The 23,464-nt window shown below is 42.6% G+C and overlaps 1 protein-coding gene across 2 annotated transcripts in view; it reads left to right on the forward strand.

The window, feature by feature from the left end:
- The window catches only part of lama5 (laminin, alpha 5), a 67,790-nt gene extending 44,369 nt beyond the window's left edge, over nucleotides 1–23,421 (forward strand). For both annotated transcript variants that reach the window (XM_043224765.1, XM_043224766.1), the window contains exons 45-80: nucleotides 1,757–1,971; nucleotides 2,072–2,172; nucleotides 2,241–2,424; nucleotides 2,512–2,652; nucleotides 3,488–3,639; nucleotides 3,754–3,864; nucleotides 3,952–4,063; nucleotides 4,141–4,311; nucleotides 4,633–4,829; nucleotides 5,008–5,124; nucleotides 5,207–5,361; nucleotides 5,935–6,076; nucleotides 6,154–6,253; nucleotides 6,346–6,459; nucleotides 6,841–7,026; nucleotides 7,109–7,251; nucleotides 7,325–7,507; nucleotides 7,623–7,759; nucleotides 7,876–8,029; nucleotides 8,549–8,691; nucleotides 8,792–8,954; nucleotides 9,052–9,180; nucleotides 9,268–9,410; nucleotides 9,491–9,623; nucleotides 13,515–13,655; nucleotides 13,754–13,884; nucleotides 13,962–14,126; nucleotides 14,525–14,651; nucleotides 14,840–14,988; nucleotides 15,221–15,410; nucleotides 15,500–15,646; nucleotides 16,096–16,243; nucleotides 16,320–16,450; nucleotides 16,521–16,617; nucleotides 22,734–22,850; nucleotides 22,932–23,421. In XM_043224765.1, the coding sequence (XP_043080700.1) occupies nucleotides 1,757–1,971; nucleotides 2,072–2,172; nucleotides 2,241–2,424; nucleotides 2,512–2,652; nucleotides 3,488–3,639; nucleotides 3,754–3,864; nucleotides 3,952–4,063; nucleotides 4,141–4,311; nucleotides 4,633–4,829; nucleotides 5,008–5,124; nucleotides 5,207–5,361; nucleotides 5,935–6,076; nucleotides 6,154–6,253; nucleotides 6,346–6,459; nucleotides 6,841–7,026; nucleotides 7,109–7,251; nucleotides 7,325–7,507; nucleotides 7,623–7,759; nucleotides 7,876–8,029; nucleotides 8,549–8,691; nucleotides 8,792–8,954; nucleotides 9,052–9,180; nucleotides 9,268–9,410; nucleotides 9,491–9,623; nucleotides 13,515–13,655; nucleotides 13,754–13,884; nucleotides 13,962–14,126; nucleotides 14,525–14,651; nucleotides 14,840–14,988; nucleotides 15,221–15,410; nucleotides 15,500–15,646; nucleotides 16,096–16,243; nucleotides 16,320–16,450; nucleotides 16,521–16,617; nucleotides 22,734–22,850; nucleotides 22,932–23,080 (5,218 nt within the window). In that variant the 3' untranslated portion in view covers nucleotides 23,081–23,421. The remainder of the gene's footprint in view (nucleotides 1–1,756; nucleotides 1,972–2,071; nucleotides 2,173–2,240; nucleotides 2,425–2,511; nucleotides 2,653–3,487; nucleotides 3,640–3,753; nucleotides 3,865–3,951; nucleotides 4,064–4,140; nucleotides 4,312–4,632; nucleotides 4,830–5,007; nucleotides 5,125–5,206; nucleotides 5,362–5,934; nucleotides 6,077–6,153; nucleotides 6,254–6,345; nucleotides 6,460–6,840; nucleotides 7,027–7,108; nucleotides 7,252–7,324; nucleotides 7,508–7,622; nucleotides 7,760–7,875; nucleotides 8,030–8,548; nucleotides 8,692–8,791; nucleotides 8,955–9,051; nucleotides 9,181–9,267; nucleotides 9,411–9,490; nucleotides 9,624–13,514; nucleotides 13,656–13,753; nucleotides 13,885–13,961; nucleotides 14,127–14,524; nucleotides 14,652–14,839; nucleotides 14,989–15,220; nucleotides 15,411–15,499; nucleotides 15,647–16,095; nucleotides 16,244–16,319; nucleotides 16,451–16,520; nucleotides 16,618–22,733; nucleotides 22,851–22,931) is intronic.
- The last annotated feature ends 43 nt before the right edge of the window (nucleotides 23,422–23,464 follow it).

The following is a 23,464-nucleotide window of genomic DNA, read 5'->3' on the forward strand; positions in this document are numbered from 1 at the left end:
GAGCGCTTTCTCTGCTGCTACTTCCTGTTCCTACTTCCTGAGGACTATAAATTCTGAAACAGGCCTCTCACCTGAAGGAAGCATTGTTATACTTAGCCTAGCCTGACCTTGTATTTCCCTGTTGATATTCTTTTGGATTTACCCGGCCTGTCTTTGAATCTTGGATTGTTTGCTGTCTGACCCGACCCCTGCCTGATTTAGGGTTTTGCTATGGCCTACCCACTGATATTCCTGTTTACTGTAATTTTTGACGTCTACCTGCTTTGACCATGCCTTTGTTGAATAAAAGCCAGCTAATGGATCCGCACGCCTCAGACCCGTCAGTCATAACAGAATGCTCTATCAAAACAGGATCCAGCGGCTTTTCATACGATCCGTGGCCAGGTATGTGCCTCGCTACGTCATTGCCGCCCCTCAAGCAGGGCACCCGATCGCTTGGGGATTATATCCAAGAGTATCTAGACCTTGCTTGCCACTCAAGACTTACCTGACAATTTATTGATTGACTTCTTTTGCGAGGGAATAAATCAACCACTTGTTCATGGGGGTCCATGTGGGTCACTTGCACAGTTTGTGGAGTTTGCCTTAGTGACTGTGGGGTCAGCATTCACGCTAGGTATTGTGGGGGATACCACATCAACCCCTGTAACGGCGGCTTTGCCAGCGGAGCCTGTGCACAAGGTGGCTACCAACCCTGATCTCTCAGCCAAGATACCACGCCATGGCCGCCTTCCCAGAGCCACCGCCCAAGATGGCCACCTTCCCAGAGCCCCAGTTCTCGGCCACTATAGATGCCTCTCCAGGATTTCCAGGAATTGTGGTTACCGCATTTGAGGACACCAGGGCATTCCAAAGGCGTTTGACAATGACATCCAGTCTGGTGGACCCACCAGTGATATCAGTGAGGTATCCCCAATGCTTCAGCACAAATCATTCCTGAGACAGTGCACTGTGCTCCATCCACTGTGCTTCCTGTAATGGCGGTTGGGCTACACACTGGTCACTTCCTACATCAGTCCACAGATCTGTTCCTGAGCCCATTCCTGTCCACCAATCCACTCCAGTGCCCGCTCAAGACCACAAGCCGGCCCCAAAGGACTTTCTTGTCCTCATGTCCCCCCCAAAGCCTTTTCTGACCCTGAAGTCCGCTCTTGAAGCAGGCCTCTCACCTTCAGGGAGCATTGTTATAGTTAGCCTAGCCTTGTATTACCCTGTTGATGTTCTTTTGGCTTTGACCCTGCCTATCTTTGATTCTTGGATTGTCAGACCCGACCCCTGCCTGATTTAGGGTTTTGCTGTTGCCTTTCCACTGATATTCCTGTTTGCTGTGATTTTTGACGTCTGCCTGCTTTGACCATGCCTTTGTTGAATAAAAGCCAGCTAATGGATCCGCACGCCTCAGACCCGTCAGTCATAACAATACACAGTACATTTATAAGTCCTATTTATGAGAACAAAAAATGTATTCACAATTTATATTGTTGGGCACAAATTAGTGTATTAAATTATTATATAACATGGTACATTTAAATGTAATTTATTGAATTAAACAAATAAATATTTAATGTGAATAAGTGTGTGCTCAATGATTAAATATAAATCTAATGCAAAGTACTGAATTCTAATTATTGAATATTCATTTATTATTCATATATATATATATATATATATATATATATATATATATATATATATATATATATATAAAATATTTTGTAATTCTTTTCTTTTTTTTTTTTTTTTTTACCTAATGCAGATGTGCCCCAGGACATTATGGAAACCCAATGGTGATTGGCAGCACATGCCAGCCGTGCAACTGCAATGGAAACTCAGACCCCAACATGCTGTTCAGCGACTGCCACTCTTTGACGGGCGAGTGTCAGAGCTGCATGCACAACTCCGCCGGGCCACACTGTGAGATCTGTGCCCCGGGTTTCTACGGGGATGCCGTCACTGCCAAGAACTGCACTCGTAAGAAACATTTGGAAAAAATTCTATTTATCCAATCTGGGTGGTAATCCATGTTTTCAGAGTTGTCATGATTGCCTTATTTCTTGCCTGTATTACCCAGAATGCAACTGTTCTCCTTGTGGCACTGAACGTTGTGACCCTCACACGGGGCAGTGCCACTGTAAACCTGGTGTGGTGGGAGCCCACTGTGACCGCTGTGAGGTACGCTTGCTTCTGTTTTATCTTTATCGTTTTGTCTCGGAGGTTGATGATCGTTTTGTTTTGTTTAGAATGGGGCGTTTGGCTTCGATACCTGCCACGGTTGCCGTAAGTGCGATTGTGATGCAGCAGCCGCGTTGGTTCAACCCTGCGACCCTGTAATGGGCACGTGTGCCTGTCAGCCTGGGGTGAATGGACCTAACTGCCGCCAGTGTGCTCCAGGTTACTGGGGATACAGTCCTAATGGCTGCAGGAGTGAGTCAAAAGCACTTATACACCAAAAGAACATGGAATACGTCACATTCTGAGTTGATTGTATTGATGTATTTGTGTGGTCTGCAGAGTGTGAGTGTAGAGGAGGCCGCTGTGACCCTCGCACAGGAGAGTGTCATTGTGCGGCAGGTCTGACGGGGAAGCAGTGTGACACATGTCTTAATAAGTACAGCGTCCCTGTGCTTCATGGAGCAGATGTGCACTGTCAGCGTGAGTACTGCTTCACAGCACGGCACACTTCATTCAGTCCCTCATTTGTCCATGAATGCACTTCATTGAATCAGCCACTCATTTATTACAGTTACTCCGTTACACTGCTTTTCAGTGTTGAAAATTTGAGCTCATTTTGTTTTTCGTCCGAAAGAAATGAATACTTTTATTCAGTACGTATGCATTAAATTGCTGTCAAACAATTAATCGTGGTTAATAAAATTCAAAATAAGTTTATGCGTGTGTACCGTGTATATTTATTATATTTAAATACATATACATTCAGTATTTAATTAGAAAATATTTACATGTATATACAATTTTATTTATATATATATATATATATATATATAGTGAATATATAAACATATATTTTATTAAATTATATGTGCATGCATTTGTTTGTTTTTCATATATACATAAAACGTATACACAGTACATTCATATTATGTAAACAACCTTTATTTTCGATGCAATTAAATGCATTTAATTGACAGCACAAATAAAAATATTTAATATAATATAAATTTTTTTCTTAAAAGTATACATGCGTGTGTTTGTGTATATACAGTATACATAACAAATATACACATTACATTATGCGCGCAAAAACTGTTTTTTTTTTATTATGGATGCAATTGAATCGTGATTAATCATTTGACAGCACTATGATTAATATGATTATTGTAAAACACATTCAAATAGAAAACATCTATTTTAGTTATGTTTAACAGTATCACAATGTTTTTAATAGAAGAAATGTGGGTTGTAGTTCATTTCATGCATCAGATGATGATGATGATGATGATGATGATGTTGTGCATTCTGTTTTTAGCCTGTGACAGCTGTGTGATAGCGCTGCTGGAGGATCTGGACAATGTAAACGAACATTATCGGTCCATTGCTCATCAGCTGAGCAGCCTCAACGCCAGCTCAATGGCCTGGGCTCAACTAATCCGCCTCAATGCGTCCATTCAGGGCATTGCTGTGAGTCTCACCCTCTCTCACACACACACACACACACCAACGCTATCTGATTTTGAGACCTTTAGATTTTACAATTTGTCTCACTTGAACTTTTAATGACTACATCTGTCCAAGAATGCCATAAAAAACTACAACAGCACTCTGGACAAGAGCAGGAATCAGGCCAGTATGCTGGAGGGAGAGCTGCAAATCACTGACTTGGATATTAAAGAGTTAGAAGAGAAGGTATGAGAAAATAACATCCGATGAACGTATTGTGACCTATTTATTTGAACGTATTGACTAAAGCTGTACGTGCGTGCCTGTGTTTAGGCCTCAGTTACACAAAAGAAAGGCAACGATTTAGAGGACAACACTAACTCCACGCACACTAGGGCAAAAGACCTGCTTGGATTCATCAAAGGCATCATGGGAGATGTGCAAGGTTGAAAAAAATAAAAACACTCGAGACGTTTAGCCGTTCACGCGCATTCAACTGACAGCGTTTCTGCATCTGCTCAGATATTATACTGCAGGTGAACCGGACGGCGCAGAACGAGACCAAGGTCATCGACGATAAGGAAGTGGCTGGAAAAATAGCAGAGGTAGAGTCCATGCTCAGAGACATGCGCTTCAGGGGCTTCAGCTTCCAGAAGAAGCTAGCAGAAAACGAGCTGGACCAGGCCAACAAATGTAAGGGACAAAATGGGGACTCTTTTTTTCATTTTATTCTGTAACAGTATGGAACTGTCATGCATGTATCTGATGAATTTTTTGTAACCTTTCCCTGTTCCTATATCCCTATATAAATACAAAAAATTTGATTGAAGCCTTTATGCCGTATTCCGTATAACTATGACTTTGAAATGCACATTATAACGCATAAGAAACACAAAGCCCCAGTTATAATACATTAAAAAAGTAATAAAAACAACTGAAACCCAGCACTGTATTGCCATTTTAAAAAGTCTGCATGTTTTAAGATTGTCCTTTACAGTTGTTGTCTCTCTGTAGTGGTAGATCGTGTGAAAAATGAGATTGCAAACCGGACACTAAATAATGAGGTCGTGGCAGAGAACATCAGAAAAAAGCTCAACCAGTTCAATGAAAAGCTGATGGACCTGAGAGACGCTATAAATGAAGCCGTCAAAAACACGGCAAACGCCACAGAGGCCAACAATATTAATGAGAAACGCATGGAGCAGCTGCAGGTATTTATATAAGCACGCGCACATACACGGAAGTGGGGCAAAATGTATTCATTTAAGTATCAGTTGAAGTGTAATTGGCCACACATTAAATGAATTGATTTCGAATTGGGATTTGAATCCGAAAAGCGTAACGGAATTGCAGTGCGAATAAATGAATTTCTCTGTTGCGTTTTTCTAGAACACCGTAAATAACCTGCTGAAGAAGCAGAAGGAGGTGGAGAACCAGCTTCAGATGGCAGAGGATGATGTGACGCAGGTCAACGACCTCCTCTCCATGCTTCAGGACTCCAAAGAGGTACAGACTTGTGTGTGCAGAATGAACTATGGCGTTTGTGCGTTCGAAACGAACCTAATGCATGCTGCGTCGTCTCTGTCAGGACTATGAGCGTCTGGCCGCTCAGTTGGATGGAGCGAGGCAGCCTCTAGCTGAGAAGGTGCAGAAATACGCTCCCTCCGCCAATAAAATCCCCCTGGTGGAAGCTGCAGAGAAACACGCCGAAATGCTGGACCAGCTAGCCAATAATCTTTCCAGGTGTGTGACTATTTTGTAGCGGTGGGCTTATATTGTTGTTTTGGTTAATCATTTTTTTTTATTATTGTTGTTTTGACATTGTTTATTATACAATAGCACAGACAAACAATCAGTACAAATCAGTAACAGTAACAATCAGTTCAATGTAAGAGTGAATGGCTGAAATGTAAAAGAAATACTTACGACAAAAAATATACATCAAAATAATAATGACAATAAAATGAAACGTAAAATATATGCATGTACAATGTAAACGGGTAAAGTGCCTATACGTAATTACAGGGCAGCAAATAAAGGGTCCACAAACTTGCTGAAGTAAATGTATATGATCAAAACTAAGAAAATGTAAAGGCCATATTAAAATAATATACAAATAACTATGGAAAGAAATTCATTTAGGAGTTGAAAATTTTCGATTGACAGGTACATTTTGAGAGAGACTATGACAGACAGCTGCTATGTCTATTAATCGGACAAGAAGCCACGTCAGTTTAGCTGTCTGTCTATTATGAGCTCCTTTTAATATGATGAATGTATGTAAAATTGTGTGTTTTTTTTTTTTTTATTGTGCAGTCTAATATCCGGCTCCAATCGAGACGGTTTCATACAGCGTGCTCTGAACGCATCTCGCGCATACACTAACATTATAAACAGCGTGTTGGAAGCCGAGACCGCAGCTAAAAAAGCCAATGAGGCTGCTGCTGAGGCTCTGGAGGTACAGTCAATTTATGCACATCGATGGTCTTAATTGCTCTGAAGACACGAGTTAGTGACACAAGTTTATTGATCTAGAACATAAAGGACAAAAACCTGCCCCTGCATGCTGCTGCGCTGAAGAATCAGAGTAACGAGCTTGTGAAGGAAGCAGAGGAACTGAATAACAGCAGTCAAAGTAAGAACAAAAGCTTCTTTTAAGGTAGGCCTACATCTTTGATGTTGTCGTGAACCTTGGTCTAATGCAGGCCGTTACTATATCTTTGGCAGGTCTGAAACCACGCGTGGACTCGATACAGAAACGTTTGCAGGATGCAGAAAAGAAGAAAGAGAAGATGCTCCAAGACCTAAAGAACATTCAGAGTGGCCTCAACGCCAGCCGAGGTCAGAACTCCTTAGTCTTTATTGTTCATGGATCTAACTAGTGTTTGGGCGATGGTAAATCACCTACCATCGCTTTTTTATAAATGTAACGCATCCTTACTGAATGAAAGTAAACGAATGCTTAAATGTATTTTTGTAATTAGCAAAAATCGTGTTTTTATTATGTTATAAGTAGTAGTTAGCAGGGTTTTTTTGTCCTTTTTTTTAACCCATTCAAAATAACCCAAGTGCAGTTCGATTGAGATTAATTGGAATGCACAATGACAAAATTGAGAGTTATCTGTTTTTGATAATTAACGCCTCAATTATTATCTGACAAGCTTAGCTGAATAAGAACCGTGATCTAAACATTATCGTTGAAAATGTGTTGAAATGACGCAGAAGACATAGCCAGTGACATCGCCGCAGCTAAGAGTGCCGTGGAGGAGGCTAACAATACGGTGGCTAATGTTAGCAATGCGCTGGCTCCGATTCAGAAGCAGCTGGAGGAGTGGCAGAAGCACTACGGAGACTCCAATGCCACCAGCGACGATATCGACAAAGCCCTCAATGATGCCAATAGCTCAGGTGCGTGTGAGGAAGCTCTCCTGAGTCGGCACGACATCAAGGCGTTTCGCATCAAGTCCAACGTGTTTCTGTGTTCCCGCAGTGGCGGCGCTGAGCGACACTCTTCCTCAGCTGATGAAGAAGTTGGATGGTCTGCAGAACACCTCTTTTCAGTCGTCCAACATCTCCGACAGCATTCAGAGGATCCGGCAGCTCATTGAACAGGCTCGCAATGCTGCCAACAAGGTACAGCTCTTCAGAAATGTCAAAGCACCAAAGCAGTTTTTTCCTCAGGCGGTGACTGGACTCTGTTGTTCAGGTGACCGTGTCGATGCAGTTTAACGGCGACTCTGGAGTACAAGTGAGGACGCCCAGTAACGTGGCCAACCTGGCAGGCCATTCATCGCTCCACATGTACATCAAGCTACCACGTGACACACGTGTAGTACGCCAAATTGAAACCATCCAACCCCAGTTTGTCCTCTACCTTGGAAACAAAGATGTAAGCCAAGCCACTGTGCCTCACAGATATGTGTACCTTTATGATACGTCGCGCGTCATATTAAGCTGTCGTGAGTCGTTCGTGATTAGTTATATGCAATATGTGCGTGTTGTAGTCCAAAAAGGATTATATGGCAATGACACTGGAAGGATCGAAGCTGCGCTGGTACATCAATTTGGGAGAAGATACAGCGCAGGTGCTGATGACGGAGGATTTGAATAAGGATTTCTTTAGCAAAATTGTTCTGGAGAGGTAGGAAACGTGCACGCCATCACTACCCACGTGTATCTGTGGAGCTTGGACTTTACTGAAATCGCACTGTAATTTACTCTGTGCTTGTACTGCAATTGCGTGTTCTTTGTGTGCAGAACTCTACAGTATGGTCAGATGGCAATGTCCATAAACTTGGAGGAAACCAAAATAGTGAAGCAAAGCATGGAGGCGAGAGAAGGAAAAGGCTTGCTTAACTTGCCGGCTGAAGAGACTGTGTTTTATGTCGGATCTTATCCCGACACATTCACTGTGAGTAGAGCCGATAAGCAAACACCTTTCAAAGTTGTTTTACAAATATTTGCTATCGTAAAGAAAGAATTTGTTTAAATCATGAAAAAAAAGCAGCACGGTACAATGTTTGTAACGATACAATTATTAAAGGATCACGTGACACTGAAAACTGGAGTAATGATGCTGAAAAATCATCTTTGCATCACATGAATGATTGAAATGTTAAAATGTGTTAAACTAGAAAACGGGTGTTTTTAAGATTCTTAACATTATGTAAGAGCACAGATTGTCAGCATTGTTGTCGTTGCGAAGTTCATCAATGATAAAAGCTCCAGTTCGATCAAGTTGTAGCTCGAGGTCAAGTTTTGTCTTCATCCGGCGTTTTCAGTGCACTCGTCTCATTACCAAAAGTATAGAATTTGAATATCCATTCATTGATTATCCGCGATGTACTGCCATCCATTTCGGTACATTAGAATAGCGTGGAATATAGCAAAACTTTGACAATTTCTTTCTCTTTCTCTCAAACACGCACAGCCTCCGGTGGATCTGAACATGACATCTCCTAACTTCTTCAAGGGCTGCCTAGAGTTATTAAGTCTAAACGAAGAACTAATCAGCCTCTATAACTTTGAGCAAACTTTCCAAATGAATTCCACATCTGACCTCCCTTGTTCACGGTCAGAGAGGATTTATTTCCTATTTATGAAATCATCCAATCTGTGTTAACCCCATAGCGAGAGTGCATTCCTTGTAAGATCACTTTACGTGTTTAAACAGGAAGAGGCCAGCAAATACGCCCGAGTGGGGAGTTGATGGAGTGTATTTTGACGGCTCGGGCTACGTCGAGGTTTTGTTTGAAACTCAGAAGGACGACCGTTTGTTTGAGCAGCATGTCAAACTCATCTCACAAAACGGCATTCTCCTGTTGTTCCAGAGACAGGTGAGACGCAGGCGGCAAAACTTGGCATTTATGATTGTTTGTTTGATGATGACGTTATCATCATGTGTTAACGTTTGTATTTTTTTTCCCTTCTCAGGATAAGTTTGTGTGCATAGCTGTGGAAGGAGGTCTTTTGAAAGTCTTCCATAACCTCGACGGAACGTTAAAGGACTTAACCGAAGCACAGCAGTCAAAACTGAAAATCAGCAATGCGCAGGCGAAATTTGTGAGTAAAAAGCTCCATTAATTCCCGCATTTTCCAGTCCGTCTGCTCGGTTCTCCAAGTGTGACGGTTTTCGTTTGTTGTTTTCAGTTGGACGTCATCTTTCAACTTTCGAAAAAAGAAATGCTAGTGAGGCTAGATCGTCAAAAGGTCTACACGCTTACCAGCAACGAGCTGAACTTCACGGGGCGATATTTCTTGGGCGGAGTGCCAAACGATGAGATGCCCGAGAGGTGAGCATGCTGAGATTTCCGAAGCGAAGTGGTATTGCGATCCTCGCGGTGTAATTAACTCTCTGCGCACGTCATTGCAGTTTAAAGAGCGTGTTTGGGAAGCGCGGCTCCATAAAGGGCTGCTTCAGAACCATTAAGGCCATGAGGAGCTTCGTTCAAATGAAGACCATGAAGAGCGCAGGGATCAGCTACGGCTGCACAGACGACCTGCTGGTGAGCATAGAGTTGGGACTTGTAACGGAATCTTTGGTGATTTTAGTTATGTTTATTTAAATGTAACCGCTGATCCCTCTAGTCGTGATTAAATTAAGATCATTAATTAACTATAATGCAGCCGTTTCCTCGATAGACTCAAAAAAAAGAGTACTTTGTTTATGCGTTCCCTAAGTGATAGCATGCTAAGCCAGTTTGGTGGCCAGAAGTCAAGATCTCTAAAACGTGCCCCCGGCTCCATCCATCGATCGTTGATCTGACTCACCCTAGCACGCCAACAATGCGGAAAACCACAGAAGTCACTATCCTACTAGAAAAGTGATTTCAGACAATATTCTATGTTAACCGAGATGGACGTTTATTTTGCCAGGCAAGAACAGTTTCCAAATTGGTATAATTGATAAACATTTGCACAACTGATCAGCAGTACACCAATTAAAAGGTCATTATACCTGGTCTTTAAAAAGTACATAGTGTCTGGCTACAGAATCGCGCCTTGGTGTGTTTTGTCACTTTCCTTATATACTCAGGCCAGACAATGAATCAATCAATCAATCATCATTTTTATTTATATAGCGCTTTTAACAACACGGGTTGCATCAAAGCACTGTACAGTATAAGGTAGAAGAATGCAATGACAGGGATGTATAATGACGAGAGTGACCGATTTGTTATTAAATGCAGAGACGGTCTCTGTAATCGATTCAACGATAATCGCTAGAAGTTAAGTGTCCCCAACCAAGCAAGCCAGAGGCGACAGCGGCAAGGAAACCAAACCCCATCCGTACAGAAAGGAGGAAAAAAAATCTTTGAGATAGTGTAAATGACTTGGTGTGTGTGCGTGTGCGTGCGTGCTTGCATCAGGATCTGGTGATCGGTCCACAGAGCGCATCTAGGCGTTCTGGTGTCTGATGAACATAATCTCTGGATACAAACTGTGAAAACAGATTGAGAAAGAGACAGGACTAATATTAGCGCAGATGCCATTCTTTTGACGATGTCACAAGTACGTTGTATTTTAGGAGTAGTGTTCTCGGTTCCAGCAATGTATGTAATGTAATGCAGTGTGTTGGTGTTATGTGTAGGCTAAGTGAAAAAGATGTGCCTTTAATCTAGATTTAAACTGGCAGAGTGTGTCTGCTTCCCGAACAGAGTTAGGGAGATTGTTCCAGAGTTTAGGTGCTAGATAGGAAAAAGATGTGCCGCCCGCAGTCGATTTTGATATTGTAGGTGTTATCAAACGGCCAGAGTTTTGAGAACGGAGCGGACGGGCGGGCGGGACTATAATGTGATGAGAGCTCGCTCGAGTATTGAGGAGCTAAACCATTCAGGGCTTTATAGGTAATTAAATAAGAAATAAGAGAATCTATCCGACGTTTGATAGGGAGCCAGCGCAGTGTTGACAGAACCGGGCTAATGTGATCATATTTCTTGGTTCTAGTAAGGACTCTGGCTGCTGCGTTTTGGACCAGCTGAAGTTTGTTTATCAAGCGTGCAGGACAAGCACCCAACGACGCATGAATGAATATTTCCGCATTAGATGTTGAAAGCATAGGTCGTAAATTAGATGTATTTTAAAGATGGAAAAACATGGAAACTAGGAACACCTAGGTTCCTAACTGATGATGAAGAACTAACAGAGCAGCCATCAAGTGTTAGACTGTATTGTAGATTATTACACGTGGGGTTTTTAGGTCCAATTATTAGCACCTCTGTTTTTTCAGAATGTAGCATTAAGAAGTTACTCATCATCCAGTTCGACTATGCATTCTGTTAGATTCTCAATTTGGTGTGTATCACCAGGCTGCGCTGAAATCTAGAGCCGAGTATCATCAGCATAGCAGTGAAAGCTAACACCATGTCTTCTGATAATGTCTCCCAGAGGTAACGTGTACAGGTTGAAAAGTAACGGCCCTAGCACTGAGCCTTGAGGAACTCTATATTTCACTTTTGAGCGATATGACACCTCCTCATTTAGTGCTACAAACCCGATAGCGGTCAGACGGGTACGATTGAAACCGTGCTAAGGCGCTTCCTCTAATGCCAACATAGTTTTGTAGTCTATCCAAGAGAATGTTGCGATCGATAGTATCGAATGCTGCGCTAAGATGTAATAGCACTAATAACGAGATAAAACCACGACGTTTCGATGATAAAAGCAGGTCATTAGTAACTGTAATGAGAGCAGTCTCGGTACTATGGTACGGTGTAAAACCTGATTGGAAATCCTCGCAGACACCAATTTTTTGTCTAAAAAAAGGAATACAGTTGTGAGGATACTACCTTTTGTAGTATCTTTGACAGAAAAGGGAGATTAGAGATTGGTCTGTAATTTACTAAGTCTTTGGGATCAAGATGTGGTTTCTTAATGAGAGGTTTAACTACAGGCAGTTTGAAGGTTTTGGGAACATGTCCTAATGACAATGATGAATGAATAATGTTCAAAATGGGATCTATGACTTGCGGAAGCAAATCTTTTAATAGTTTAGATGGAATAGGGTCTAACGTACATGTTGCTGGTTTAGATGATTTAACACGTTTGTACAAGTCGTCTTGTCCTATAATAGAGAATAATAGAGTGTAATTTTTCCTGAGGGGATCTAAAGCTCACTATCTGATGTGAAACTGTAGCTGACGGCTGCATAGTTAAAATGTTATCTCTGATGGTATCAATCGTAGAAGTAAAGAAATTCATGAAGTCATTACTGCTATACTCTTGGGGAATATTAGCATCTGTTGACGTTTTATTTTTAGTTAATTTAGTTACTGTACTGAATAAAGATGTAGCGGTTTGTAATGCTTTTCTGTATGACGGGATACTCTCCCGCCAGGCAGTACGAAATACTTGTAATTTAGTTAGACAAAGAGATCCGAAATTGGTCACACCTGGTTGGAACGCTTTCAGAGACCCAAAAGGAGGACACGCCTCCTTCTCAACAGAGCACAGTTCTACCAAGTGATTACAGTGAAATTGAGACCTTTTGAAATGAGACCAAACATGAGAGTCAAGAACAATAGGTTCATAAGACAGGTGACATATAATGCCTTATTCCTAATGAACTTTAAGCCAAGTCTTTTGGGCAGCAGGAGGAGCAGAGGCGAGGAGGGTGTCATAGTAAAGAACACCACCCCTCCCTGTTGCTTTTGTCTTTTTGAAGTCCTTTTGTTCCTTTTGGATATCCCTTCTCAGAATAGTCTAATGGCATTTACAGATTTTGATTGACCTCCTTACAGACCGTACATTCAGTTCTGCTTGCGTTTGTTACAGGACTGCATTCACTCAGTTAATTGTGAAAAAAGAGGCCCGTGGCGTGAAGCAACCGGTCTTCTGATCCAGCCGTTACGAAGGTGTTTTTGAGAAACCTTTTTAACCGCCGCTTGTCCAACATAACAGTTCAGACTTTGGGTTTGACCGTTTACTTTGATGTCAACGTAATTTCCAGTACATGTCTTCACTTAGTATATGACATATATTTTACGTTAACGAAGAGTTATTTATTTTTCTCCTATGAACTGCTTATTCTTTGCAAGTAAGGTAGATGTAGTCACGTTTAGGCATTGGGTAAGAATACGGTCGTGCAGGATAAGGCATTAAACTGTGCCTCGATTACTAATAAGCAAGCAATATTTTGCTAGTAATAGGCATGCTAATAATCAGCAAGTTCCCTAATAATCTAAAGTAGTCCCCATATTTTACACGGATGAGACCCGGATGTGGGAATTGTTGCAAGACCTACACCAAATGTGTTTTCAATGCGTAACAAAGCCTCGGAATATTAACGAGTTGATGGCAAAGTCACTCAGAATGGGAAGGCGAATGTGTAAACGCCTTGATTCCCGACCCCGTTTTCCAGCCCGTCTGACATGTGTCTCTTTTGCGTTGCGTCTCAGTTCACTCGGGAGGCTCATTTCACCGGTGAAGGTTACCTGGGTTTGAGAAGGGACGATGTCCTGAATCCAGACAGCTTCTACGCTGGCTTTGGTTTCAGAACGGATCAGCAAAACGGGCTCATGTTTTACCGCCGCGGCCAGGTACAAATGACAGCGCAACGTTTCAAATGATATTTTGAGCGTCTAACCTACAATGTGTTATTTTACGTCAAATGTCACGTTTGATCTCGTCCCCTCAGAGCGACAGGTGTCAGGTGGCGTTAGACGACGGCCACGTAGTGGTCAGTACCGAAAAGTACGGAGTCAAGTCTCAGAAAACGTACAACGACGACAACAGTCACTATGTTGCATTTTACCGAACCGGAGATGGGTACGACACAATAATAATATTCTACACTAAAAGGTTGTACGTTTGTAGAGTTGTGAACATTTCCGCCTTTTGTTTAGGTTACGTGTTTATATAGATGACGTTCTCGAGAAGGAAGGAGTAAATGTCAGCGCAGCCGACAGCAGGACGGCGCTGCAAACCGACATGGCTTATGTGGGCGGCGCACCCGAGTCAGACGGCCTCGCCAACCTCACCGGCTGCGTCAGTAACTTGTTCATCAAGAGGTGAGCGACGCAATATTTCTGAAAATATTTAGGGTTTGGGATTGTCCAACAAGAAGAAACAGTTGTACCGACGATTGTACCAGCGATTGATGGACGGCTCGTTTTCATTTAATTTCAATGTAGATGTGAAGATGAAACGGCTTGGGATTGATTTTTCAAGTGACTCGTCTTTGTTTTGAGAGACAACAAAGTTTATACGATGCGCGCTTTCAGATTGAAAATGTTGCCGTGTTACACATGACACGAAAGGTCACGTTCCAAAATCCATAACGGGGGCGCTTTAAAAGTAGAGAATAATGGAGGAAAAGGTTATCAACCGAAATGTGTATTTGGATGTCCAAACTTTGTGAAAGTGATGCTTTGAAGTGCTTTTAATACTAAGGATATTGTGTTTTTAGAGCTAACGAACCCCAGACCGTAGAAGATATGAAAAATGCCGAAGAGGGATACAAATACACATTTGTCTGCCCCTCCTCTTCAGTCCCACTGGAAATTCTGGATTCGCCACGGAGAAAGAAAACCAAGGTACTTTTTTAAAAGGAATGTTGAAAAAAAAAAAAATGAAATGTATAACGAAGCATTATTTTGTCATGTGAAATATTTGATGCTTGCATGAAATGAATTTGCGTTAGGGCATAAAGTACTGTTTTGAAATATCTTATTGTCCTAATGGTAGGTAACCATATTATTTGTAATGTTTGTGAAATGTATAGAACACGCCTCAAGGAAGTTCGAGAAGTCGAATGGCACGAGACTCGTGTCGGGGTGAGATGTCCGTCCCAGAGGCGGGCGCTCATCATTTCAGCGGCTCCTCCCACAGCCATCTGAGATTTGATGCGCTGCCTCGAGCTTTTAGCAAGGCGTGAGTATAAACGATGAACCAAAAGAGGCTCACACAAAACATGTACTTTTCTATGACATGTAACATGGTTATGAAACGATTGGCGGTTGTAACTATTGAACTTTGAAGTGAGCGTCAGATGACAGAAAGGTCATGGAAATAATGTGAAAAAAATGTGAAAATCATGATAATGTGTGCGGTACCGAGCAAAATCGGCAATGTTGACCAAAAGTGTGTGTAACACCACCCGCAGTCCGCACATCTCTGTGGACGTGCGCGTAAACTCCTCCACTGGCCTGATTTTGTACGCGGCGGGAGGGAAAGGCCAGAGGAATATGATGCTCTCCGTGTCTGATGGCCATCTGGTGCTGACGATCAACGGCGGGAAGAGGAAGAGCAGCATACGCAGCAAAAAGAAATACGCCGACGGCCAGTGGCACACGGTTCGTACGCGCGGGAGTTGTGATTGTGCACACGCGTCTGTGTTTTGTGGTCGTCTAGACGTCTTTATTTTGTCAATGTATCGGTGCAGGTGTTTGTGAGAGTGGAGGCCGACAGGGCCTCTCTGGTAGCGGACGGTCTGGACGGCCAGAACAAGCGGGCGGCGGGCGGAGGGAAGAGCGCGTTCGGCGCTCCTCTGTATATCGGTGGACTTCCCTGGGACCACAGCGCAGCTACGGTAAAGAAGGGTGGGAGAAGAAATGGATCCTCTTTTGTGGCTCTTGAACAGACTTTAACGTGCGCTTTACGTTTGTCCTGAAGCGGCTGATCGTGGCTGCGGTGAAATGCACTAGCATTTTGAAATAATTTGATAGACGCAGTCAATGATGTTTGTAGAGCAGGACAAAGCATGTGATGTATGGAAATGTATGTGCGTTTTAGTGTGAATGCAGTGTGTTAAAGCTATCGCTGCCTATCAGTCACATGAGTACGAATGCAAGGGAAAAAGGCCAAGCCCTAACTATTGTCCGTCAACAAGTAGAGTAATTAAAAGTAAGTTGTAAAACGTAGCCCGTTTACATGGTCAAAAATGAAAGCGAAATGTACCGCACGTATTGTGATATGGAGTGGATTATGATAAGTGCGAATGAGCGGAGTTTGTGACGCGACGTGGTTTGTTTCTCGCAGGCTGGTTTTGTAGGCTGCGTGCGGGATCTGAACGTGAACCAGGTGCCGTCGCCGAGCCCCTCTCACAGTGCGGGAGTGACGCCCTGCCACCAGCAGCCCCTCCGGCCCGGGGTGTACTTTTCCGGCGAGGGAGGATATCTGACCACGGGTGAGCATCCGTCAAACGCCATTCAGAAAGGTTGCGTAGAGCGCACTCTGTTTACGCGGCCTCTCTGTAACGCTAGACGAATCGCTGGCGTTGGGACGGGATGTGGAGATCCAGCTGGAGGTGCGCCCGGTTTCTGACTCTGGCCTCCTGCTGCACGCCGGAGCCAAGAAAAGCGCGCAGCTGAGCGTCTATCTGAAGCAGGGCCAGGTGAGGCGACGGCAGGGAAGCGCTTTAGGGTCAGCGGGCGGGGTCTGAAGCGTGTGTTTGTTCCGCGCAGGTGACGGTGTCCGTGAACGGCGGCGGCGGTGGAGAGTTCTCGGTCAGTCTGGCACCAGAAGAGTCTCTCTGTGACGGAGCCTGGCACGGTATCGCAAGTGAGTGTTTTTGTAAAAACACGATGGATGTAATGCATGATTTAGGAAAGCAAAGACGCGTGAACGTAACGTCGTTATTAATGCAGTGGCCCTGTTAGCAGACCTACTTACATCATGTTCTTTGGTTTAGTTTTGGAGTGTTACATGTGATCTTTTCAACAACTGAATAAGTGCAGAAAGGGTTCAAACGAGGGGCCCTGAGTAATGCATGATTTATTTTAGCAGCAAAGCAACGACAAAGCGTCGTTTGTCCGGATGCAGAAAAGAATGCCCAGTCCCCAGACCTGTACATCATGTTCTATTTTGAAGAAATAGCAGGATAGTCGAAAAAAAAACCAGGGCACCAGCTCAATAGAGAAAAGATCCAGGTTTGAAATGACAAAAGGCCCTATAAATGACATACGTGATGTGTGTGTAGTACTGTTGGCCAAAGCCACTCCAAATATGTATGTATGTATGTACAGTACAGAGCAAAAGTTTGGACACAATATCATTGAAAGAGTTGGGGTCACATCTAAAGAAATATGTGAAGAAATGGTGGAGAAAAAACATCATCAGAAATCCTCCACGGATAGTGGGAACCAGGCATACAACATTCCAATAGAGATTGGATGTCGGTAAATGACGGCGGTTGGAACCAAAGATGTCAAATGTGGACATTAGATGTATACTGTTGTCCATTCCCAAACACGCGTTGTATGTATGCCTGTATGTACAGTACAGAGCAAAAGTTTGGATGCACTTTCTCATTGAAAGAGTTGTCTTTATTTTCATGACGTGTCTGCTAATGTGTAGATTCACCTGATGGCATCAAAGCTGCCGTTAATGAACACAGTGTGGGCTGGTGACATACATAACGAAAAAAAAAGCAGAGATGAGTCTTGGTCTTTCTTTCCTTGATGGTTTTTGTGAGTCACTCCAGGACACTGGAAACCCAGTTTTCGGAACCATCTCGATTTCGTGAAGTAATGATGGCCACTCATTCCTCTTGACTTGTTGAAATAGCCCTTACACAACCTAACGGTCTATTCAGTGTGTGTGCTGGGTCATTGTGCATTTATAAAAATGAAATGACGGTCCAACCTGAAGGGCACACCTGTGATGGAACACCATGAAGAAGGGCAAGAGTGTGCTGTGATCAAAGCAAAATGGTGGCTTCAGTAAGCCTTCAATTTGACATAAATGTTCAAGAGTGTCACAGTTTTAAAGCAAATCCAAACCAATAGTTGAGTCTGTGAATGTCCAATTTGATAGTCCTGTATGTATGTATGTCTTTTGAAAGGTGGCTCCAAACATTAGTCTGTAGCTGTTGTTACCTTGAAAATATCTTCACAGATGTTTGTGAAATGATCTTTTCATTTTTGCCGTTAGGCTGTAGAAGCCTAGTAGGTAGCGTAACACTTGTGCAATATTCAATTCAATTCCAAAGCAGAAAGTTGAAGCTAGAATTAGTCCAGACGGAAGGTGAAGTTTTCCTCGACGTCATTGCAGGAAGGTCATCTTACTGGGTCCAGAGTAACTAGATTGGGGATGTGACAGAAATGCCATTCATACTATTGGGAATCACGAAAGCGTAGGTTTATGCTAAAAGATACCAGCCCTTTAGTAGACGGTTTTGCTATACGAGGAACTACCAGGAGCCCTGAGTTTAGAGATCTTAAAGAGCGTGACAGAAGGCTGGTCAGAGAAATGGGGGCTAAACCATGTAGAGCCTTGTAGGTCAGTAACAGTACTTAAAAATCAGTCCGGAAATGAACAGGCAGCCAGTGCAGGGAGGATAAAAGTGGGGTTATACGAGTATGTAGTGCGCTCTGCACTAACTGAAGCTTGTTTATTGAAGATGCTGGACAAGCAGCGAGCAGCGCATTACAGTAATCCATTCTAGATGTCACGAACGCGTGAGCTAGCTTTTCTGCATGTGAGAGAGAGAGAGCACGCGTCTGAGTTGAGCAATATTTCTAAGATGAAAGTAGGCAGATTTTGTAACGTGAGCGACAGGGTGTTGGAAGGACAGGTTGCTGTCCAATATCACAGCCAAGTGTTGAACTGTCGGAGTAACGTTTATATCGCATCCATCTAATTGTAGTTTGAGCGGAGAAATGTGCTTTAAACATGAATTTGGTCCGATAAGAAGCACCTCTGTTTTCTTAGAGTTTAATAGAAGAACATTTGTAGTCAGCCAGTCTTTTATGCGTTTAACACACTCTGTTAATTTATCAGGCTTAGATGAAATGTGTAGCTGTGTGTCATGTGCATAACAGTGAAATGTGCTTTGTAATGATGCAGCATGCATGTATATAGAGAACAGTAAGGGGCCTCGAACCGATCCTTGAGGCACACCACCGTTAATATCTACAAATTGATAACGGTCTGATAGGTACGATTTAAAGCACTTTAAAGCCTGTCCCTGTCCACCAGCGGTGTTTAAACGCTCCAGGAGAATATTCTGATCAATAGTGTGAAATGCAGCAGTGAGATGTAATGAAACGAGTAGCGAGACGCAGCCTCGGTCGGAGGATAAGAGCAGGTCATTAGTGATTGTAAGTAATGCGGTCTAAAAACCTGACTGAAGAAGGAGCATAACTGCGCAGACACAACTGTTTCTAATATATTTGATATAAATGGGAGATTTGATATGGGTCTGTAGTTAGTTCATTAATAATTGCTCATTTGAATGGGTTGGGAACGTGACCTAATGATAGGGAGGAGTTAATAATATTTCGAAGAGGTTCACCAGCGGCTGGTAATATATCTTTCAGGAATGTAGTTGGAATAGGATCTAATACACACGTGGCAGATTTAGACTCGGCGATTAGTTTATTGAACTCTTCCTGTCGTACGGTTGCAAAACACTGTAACTGAATTAGCTGGGTACTGAGTAAGGCTGGACTAAAGGACAAAGTGAAGGGTTGATTTTCTGTTATTGTAAGTGTGATATAATCTATTTTCTTAGTGAAGAATGTGCTAAATGAGAAAAATGTCTGATTGTTTTGGTTGCTTTGGATGAGTTTACGGAGGTGCTCGGCTCCGGCTGCTTTTAGCGACTGTCTATAAATGCACATCAATCAAAGTTAAGTGTCCCCAACCAAGCAAGCCAGAGGCGACAGCGGCAAGGAAACAAAACCCCATGCATATAGAATGGAGAAAAAAAAAAACCTTGGGAGAAACCAGACTCAGTTGGGGTCAGTTCTCCTCTGACCGGACGCCCAGCACTTAACCTCCAGTTCAATTTTAAACGCAGCTGTGTCATATAGTGTAAATGACTTGGTGTGTGCGTGTGTGTGTGTGCATCAGGATCTGGTGATCTGTCGACGGGCGCATCTAGGTTTTCTGGTCTCTGATGAACATAATCTCTGGGTGCTGATCCACCATCTAGTCTGGATACAAACTGTGAAAACAGATTGAGAAAGAAACAGGACTAATATTAGCGTAGATGCCATTCTTTTTACGATGTCACAAGTACATGGTATTTTAGGAGTAGTGTTCCCGGTTCCAGCAAATCTAAGTAATGCAGCCTAAAAATCCTTTACGGATTTGAATAATAAAAGGTGTGTTGGTGTGTTATGTGTAGGCTAAGTTAAAAAGATGTGTCTTTAATCTAGATTTAAACTGGCAGAGTGTGTCTGCTTCCCGAACAGAGTTAGGGAGATTGTTCCAGAGTTTAGGTGCTAGATAGGAAAATGATCTGCCGCCTACAGTTGATTTTGATATTCTAGGTATTATCAAATGGCCAGAGTTTTGAGAACGCAGCGGACGTGCAGGACTATAACGTGATAAGAGCTCGCTCAGGTATTGAGGAGCTAAACCATTCAGGGCTTTATAGGTAATTAATAGGATTTTAAAATCTATTCGATGTTTGATAGAGAGCCAGTGCAGTGTTGACAGAACTGGGCTAATGTGATCATATTTCTTGGTTCTAGTAAGGACTCTGGCTGCTGCGTTTTGGACCAGCTGAAGTTTGTTTATTAAGCGTGCAGAACAACCACCCAATAAAGCATTGCAATAATCTAACCTTGAGGTCATAAGCATGAATTAATATTTCTGCATTAGAGGTTGAAAGCATAGGTCGTAATTTAGATATATTTTTAAGATGGAAAAACGCAGTTTTACAGATGCTAGAAACATGATTTTCAAAGGAAAGATTGCGGTCAAACAGCACACCTAGGTTCCTAACTGATGATGAAGAATTAACAGAGCAGCCATCAAGTGATAGGCTGTGTTCTAGATTATTATATGTGGGGTTTTTAGGTCCAATTATTAGCACCTCTGTTTTTCAGAATTTAACATTAAGAAGTTACTCATCATCCAGCTTTTATATCGACTATGCATTCTGTTAGATTCTCAATTTGGTGTGTATCACCAGGCTGCGCTGAAATATAGAGCCGAGTATCATCAGCATAGCAGTGAAAGCTAACACCATGACTCCTGATAATATCTCCCAGAGGTAACATGTAAAGGTTGAAAAGTAAGGGGTCCTAGCACTGAGCCTTGAGGAACTCCATATTTCACTTTTGATCGATATGATACCTCCTCATTTAATGCCACAAACTGATAGCGGTCAGATAGATATGATGTAAACCATGCTAAAGCGCTTCCTCTAATGCCAACATAGTTTTCAGGAGTCTATCCAAGAGAATGTTGTGATCGATAGCAGAATGCTGAGATAAGATCTAATAGCACTAATAACGCAGATAAAACCTCGATCAGATGATAAAAGCAGGTCATTAGTAACTCTAATGAGAGCAGTCTCAGTACTATGGTACGGTCTAAAACCTGATTGGAAATCCTCACAGACAGCATTTTTTAAAAAGGAATACAGTTGTGAGGATACTGTTTCTAATATATTTGATATAAATTAGGAGATTGATTGTGATATGGGTCTCAAGATTAGTTCATTAATAGGTTTAACTCAGTTTGAATGTTTTGGGAACGTGACCTAATGATAGGATGAGTTAATAATATTTCAAAATAGGATCACCAGCGGCTGGTAATATATCTTTCAATAATTTAGTTGGAATAGGATCTAATACACATGTTGCAGATTTAGATGATTTAACATTAGTTTATTGAAGTCTCTTTCCTAATCGAGAAAGAGTGCAAAACACTGTAGGGGAATCTTAGCTCATTATAAGGCTGTGAAAGGACAAAGTGAAGGGTTGATTTTCAATTTTAAGTCTGATATAATCATTTTCTTAGTGAAGAAATTCATGAAGTCATTGCAGCTACTTGACTGGGAGGGTGTGCAGCGTTCAATTGTAAAACCGATCACTAGCTAAATAAGAATGTCCGGATACGTTTTAGTTGCTTTGGATGTTTTTACGGAGGTGCTCGGCTCCGGCTGCTATTGTAGCGACTGTCTATAAATGCACATAATGTCCTTGTTGGCAATTGTAAAACCTCTAGCTTAGTCTTTGTCCACTCATGTTCTAGTGTCGCAGTAGCTGTTTTTAGCAGGTGGCGTGTATGACTATTGTAGGTTGGGTATACATTTATTGTCTGTAATGTTTTTGTAAGTTGATGGGAGCGACAGTATGTAATGTGCGAGTGAAGATACTGCACATACTGTTGGTCATTTGCTCAAGATGATGTGCTTTGTCAGGTTTGCGGAGCAGGTCCGATGACATTTTGCTTTAGCCCAAAAGATGTTAGTAAATTAGTGAAAGTAGCTCCTACTGTATTATTTGGGTCGTCTACATGAATGTTGAAATCACCGATAAGAAGTGCTCTGTCTTTAGTAATTATTAAGTCTGAAATAGAATCAGCAAATTCCTTAAGCAAATGTACATAAGGTCCTGGTGGTCTATACACAGAGATGTCTTTGTAACATCCATAAGCGTAACATTAAGATGAAGCAGTTGAAAAGAGTTGTAGCTAATTTGAGTTCTCTGAATAACATTTAGCTCCTGACGACAGATAGTTCCAACACCTCCACCTGGACCTGACCGGCGGGGCTCGTGCCCTGATGGAGTCGACTCATGTAAAGTGATGTAATGGTTAGGTTTCAGCCATGTGTCAGTCAGGCAATATGTGTACTTGATTCATTTGATGTGATGAACAGTCGTTGAAAAACGATTGTGTAAGCAATGTATTTGACTGTAGTATTTGTGTGATTGAAGTTGTGAAGAAGAGCAACGTCATCCAGCTCCACGTGGATGCCGCGAGCGAACACGGAGTGGGTCCCAAAGTGAGATGGAACGGGAGCAAAGAGGCGGTTTATCTGGGCGGCGTGCCAGGTACGTTGCAGTGCAATAAAGAGAGAAATGCTGCGCGCTGGTCAATATGTTGAGACGAGGCTGTTGTCCTTTTGTGTGCAGATGCTCTCTCCGTGCCGGGTGTCCCATCCCCAGTCCCGTCTTTCCACGGATGCGTGAGGAAAGCCATACTGAACCACCGGCCCGTGACGCTGTCCAAACCCCTGTCCGTGTCGGGATCTGTGGGCACTCAGGGCTGCCCTGCGTTATAGACGGCAGCTCCATTAACCCTACGTACTCGGCCGTATCAATGAGCAGGTGGTGGGTTTGCTTAGCGTTGAATTGAAACAGATATTGACATAGACGGAGCGTCAATGGATTAATCTTGTTCTGGGTATATGTAACTGACAGAAGTGGTTGTATGGAAATGTGTGAGTGGTCCAGAAACACTGGAGGGCAATTGAACGTGGATGTCCCCACGCACCCTGGGGATTAATTGTGTAAAAATCAGTGGAGTTAAAGTCATGTCACAACTAGTGAGATTTTGTCAGATTCCCTCAACTGTATGTTGTATGTTTTTGTATTGGCAATAAACACATGCTTTGCATTGTCACCTTGACTTGACCTCAATCAACTGGACACGTGCACGAGGCCAA

The sequence above is a fragment of the Puntigrus tetrazona genome, chromosome 23, assembly GCF_018831695.1.
Source record: "Puntigrus tetrazona isolate hp1 chromosome 23, ASM1883169v1, whole genome shotgun sequence".
Taxonomy (NCBI): domain Eukaryota; kingdom Metazoa; phylum Chordata; class Actinopteri; order Cypriniformes; family Cyprinidae; genus Puntigrus; species Puntigrus tetrazona.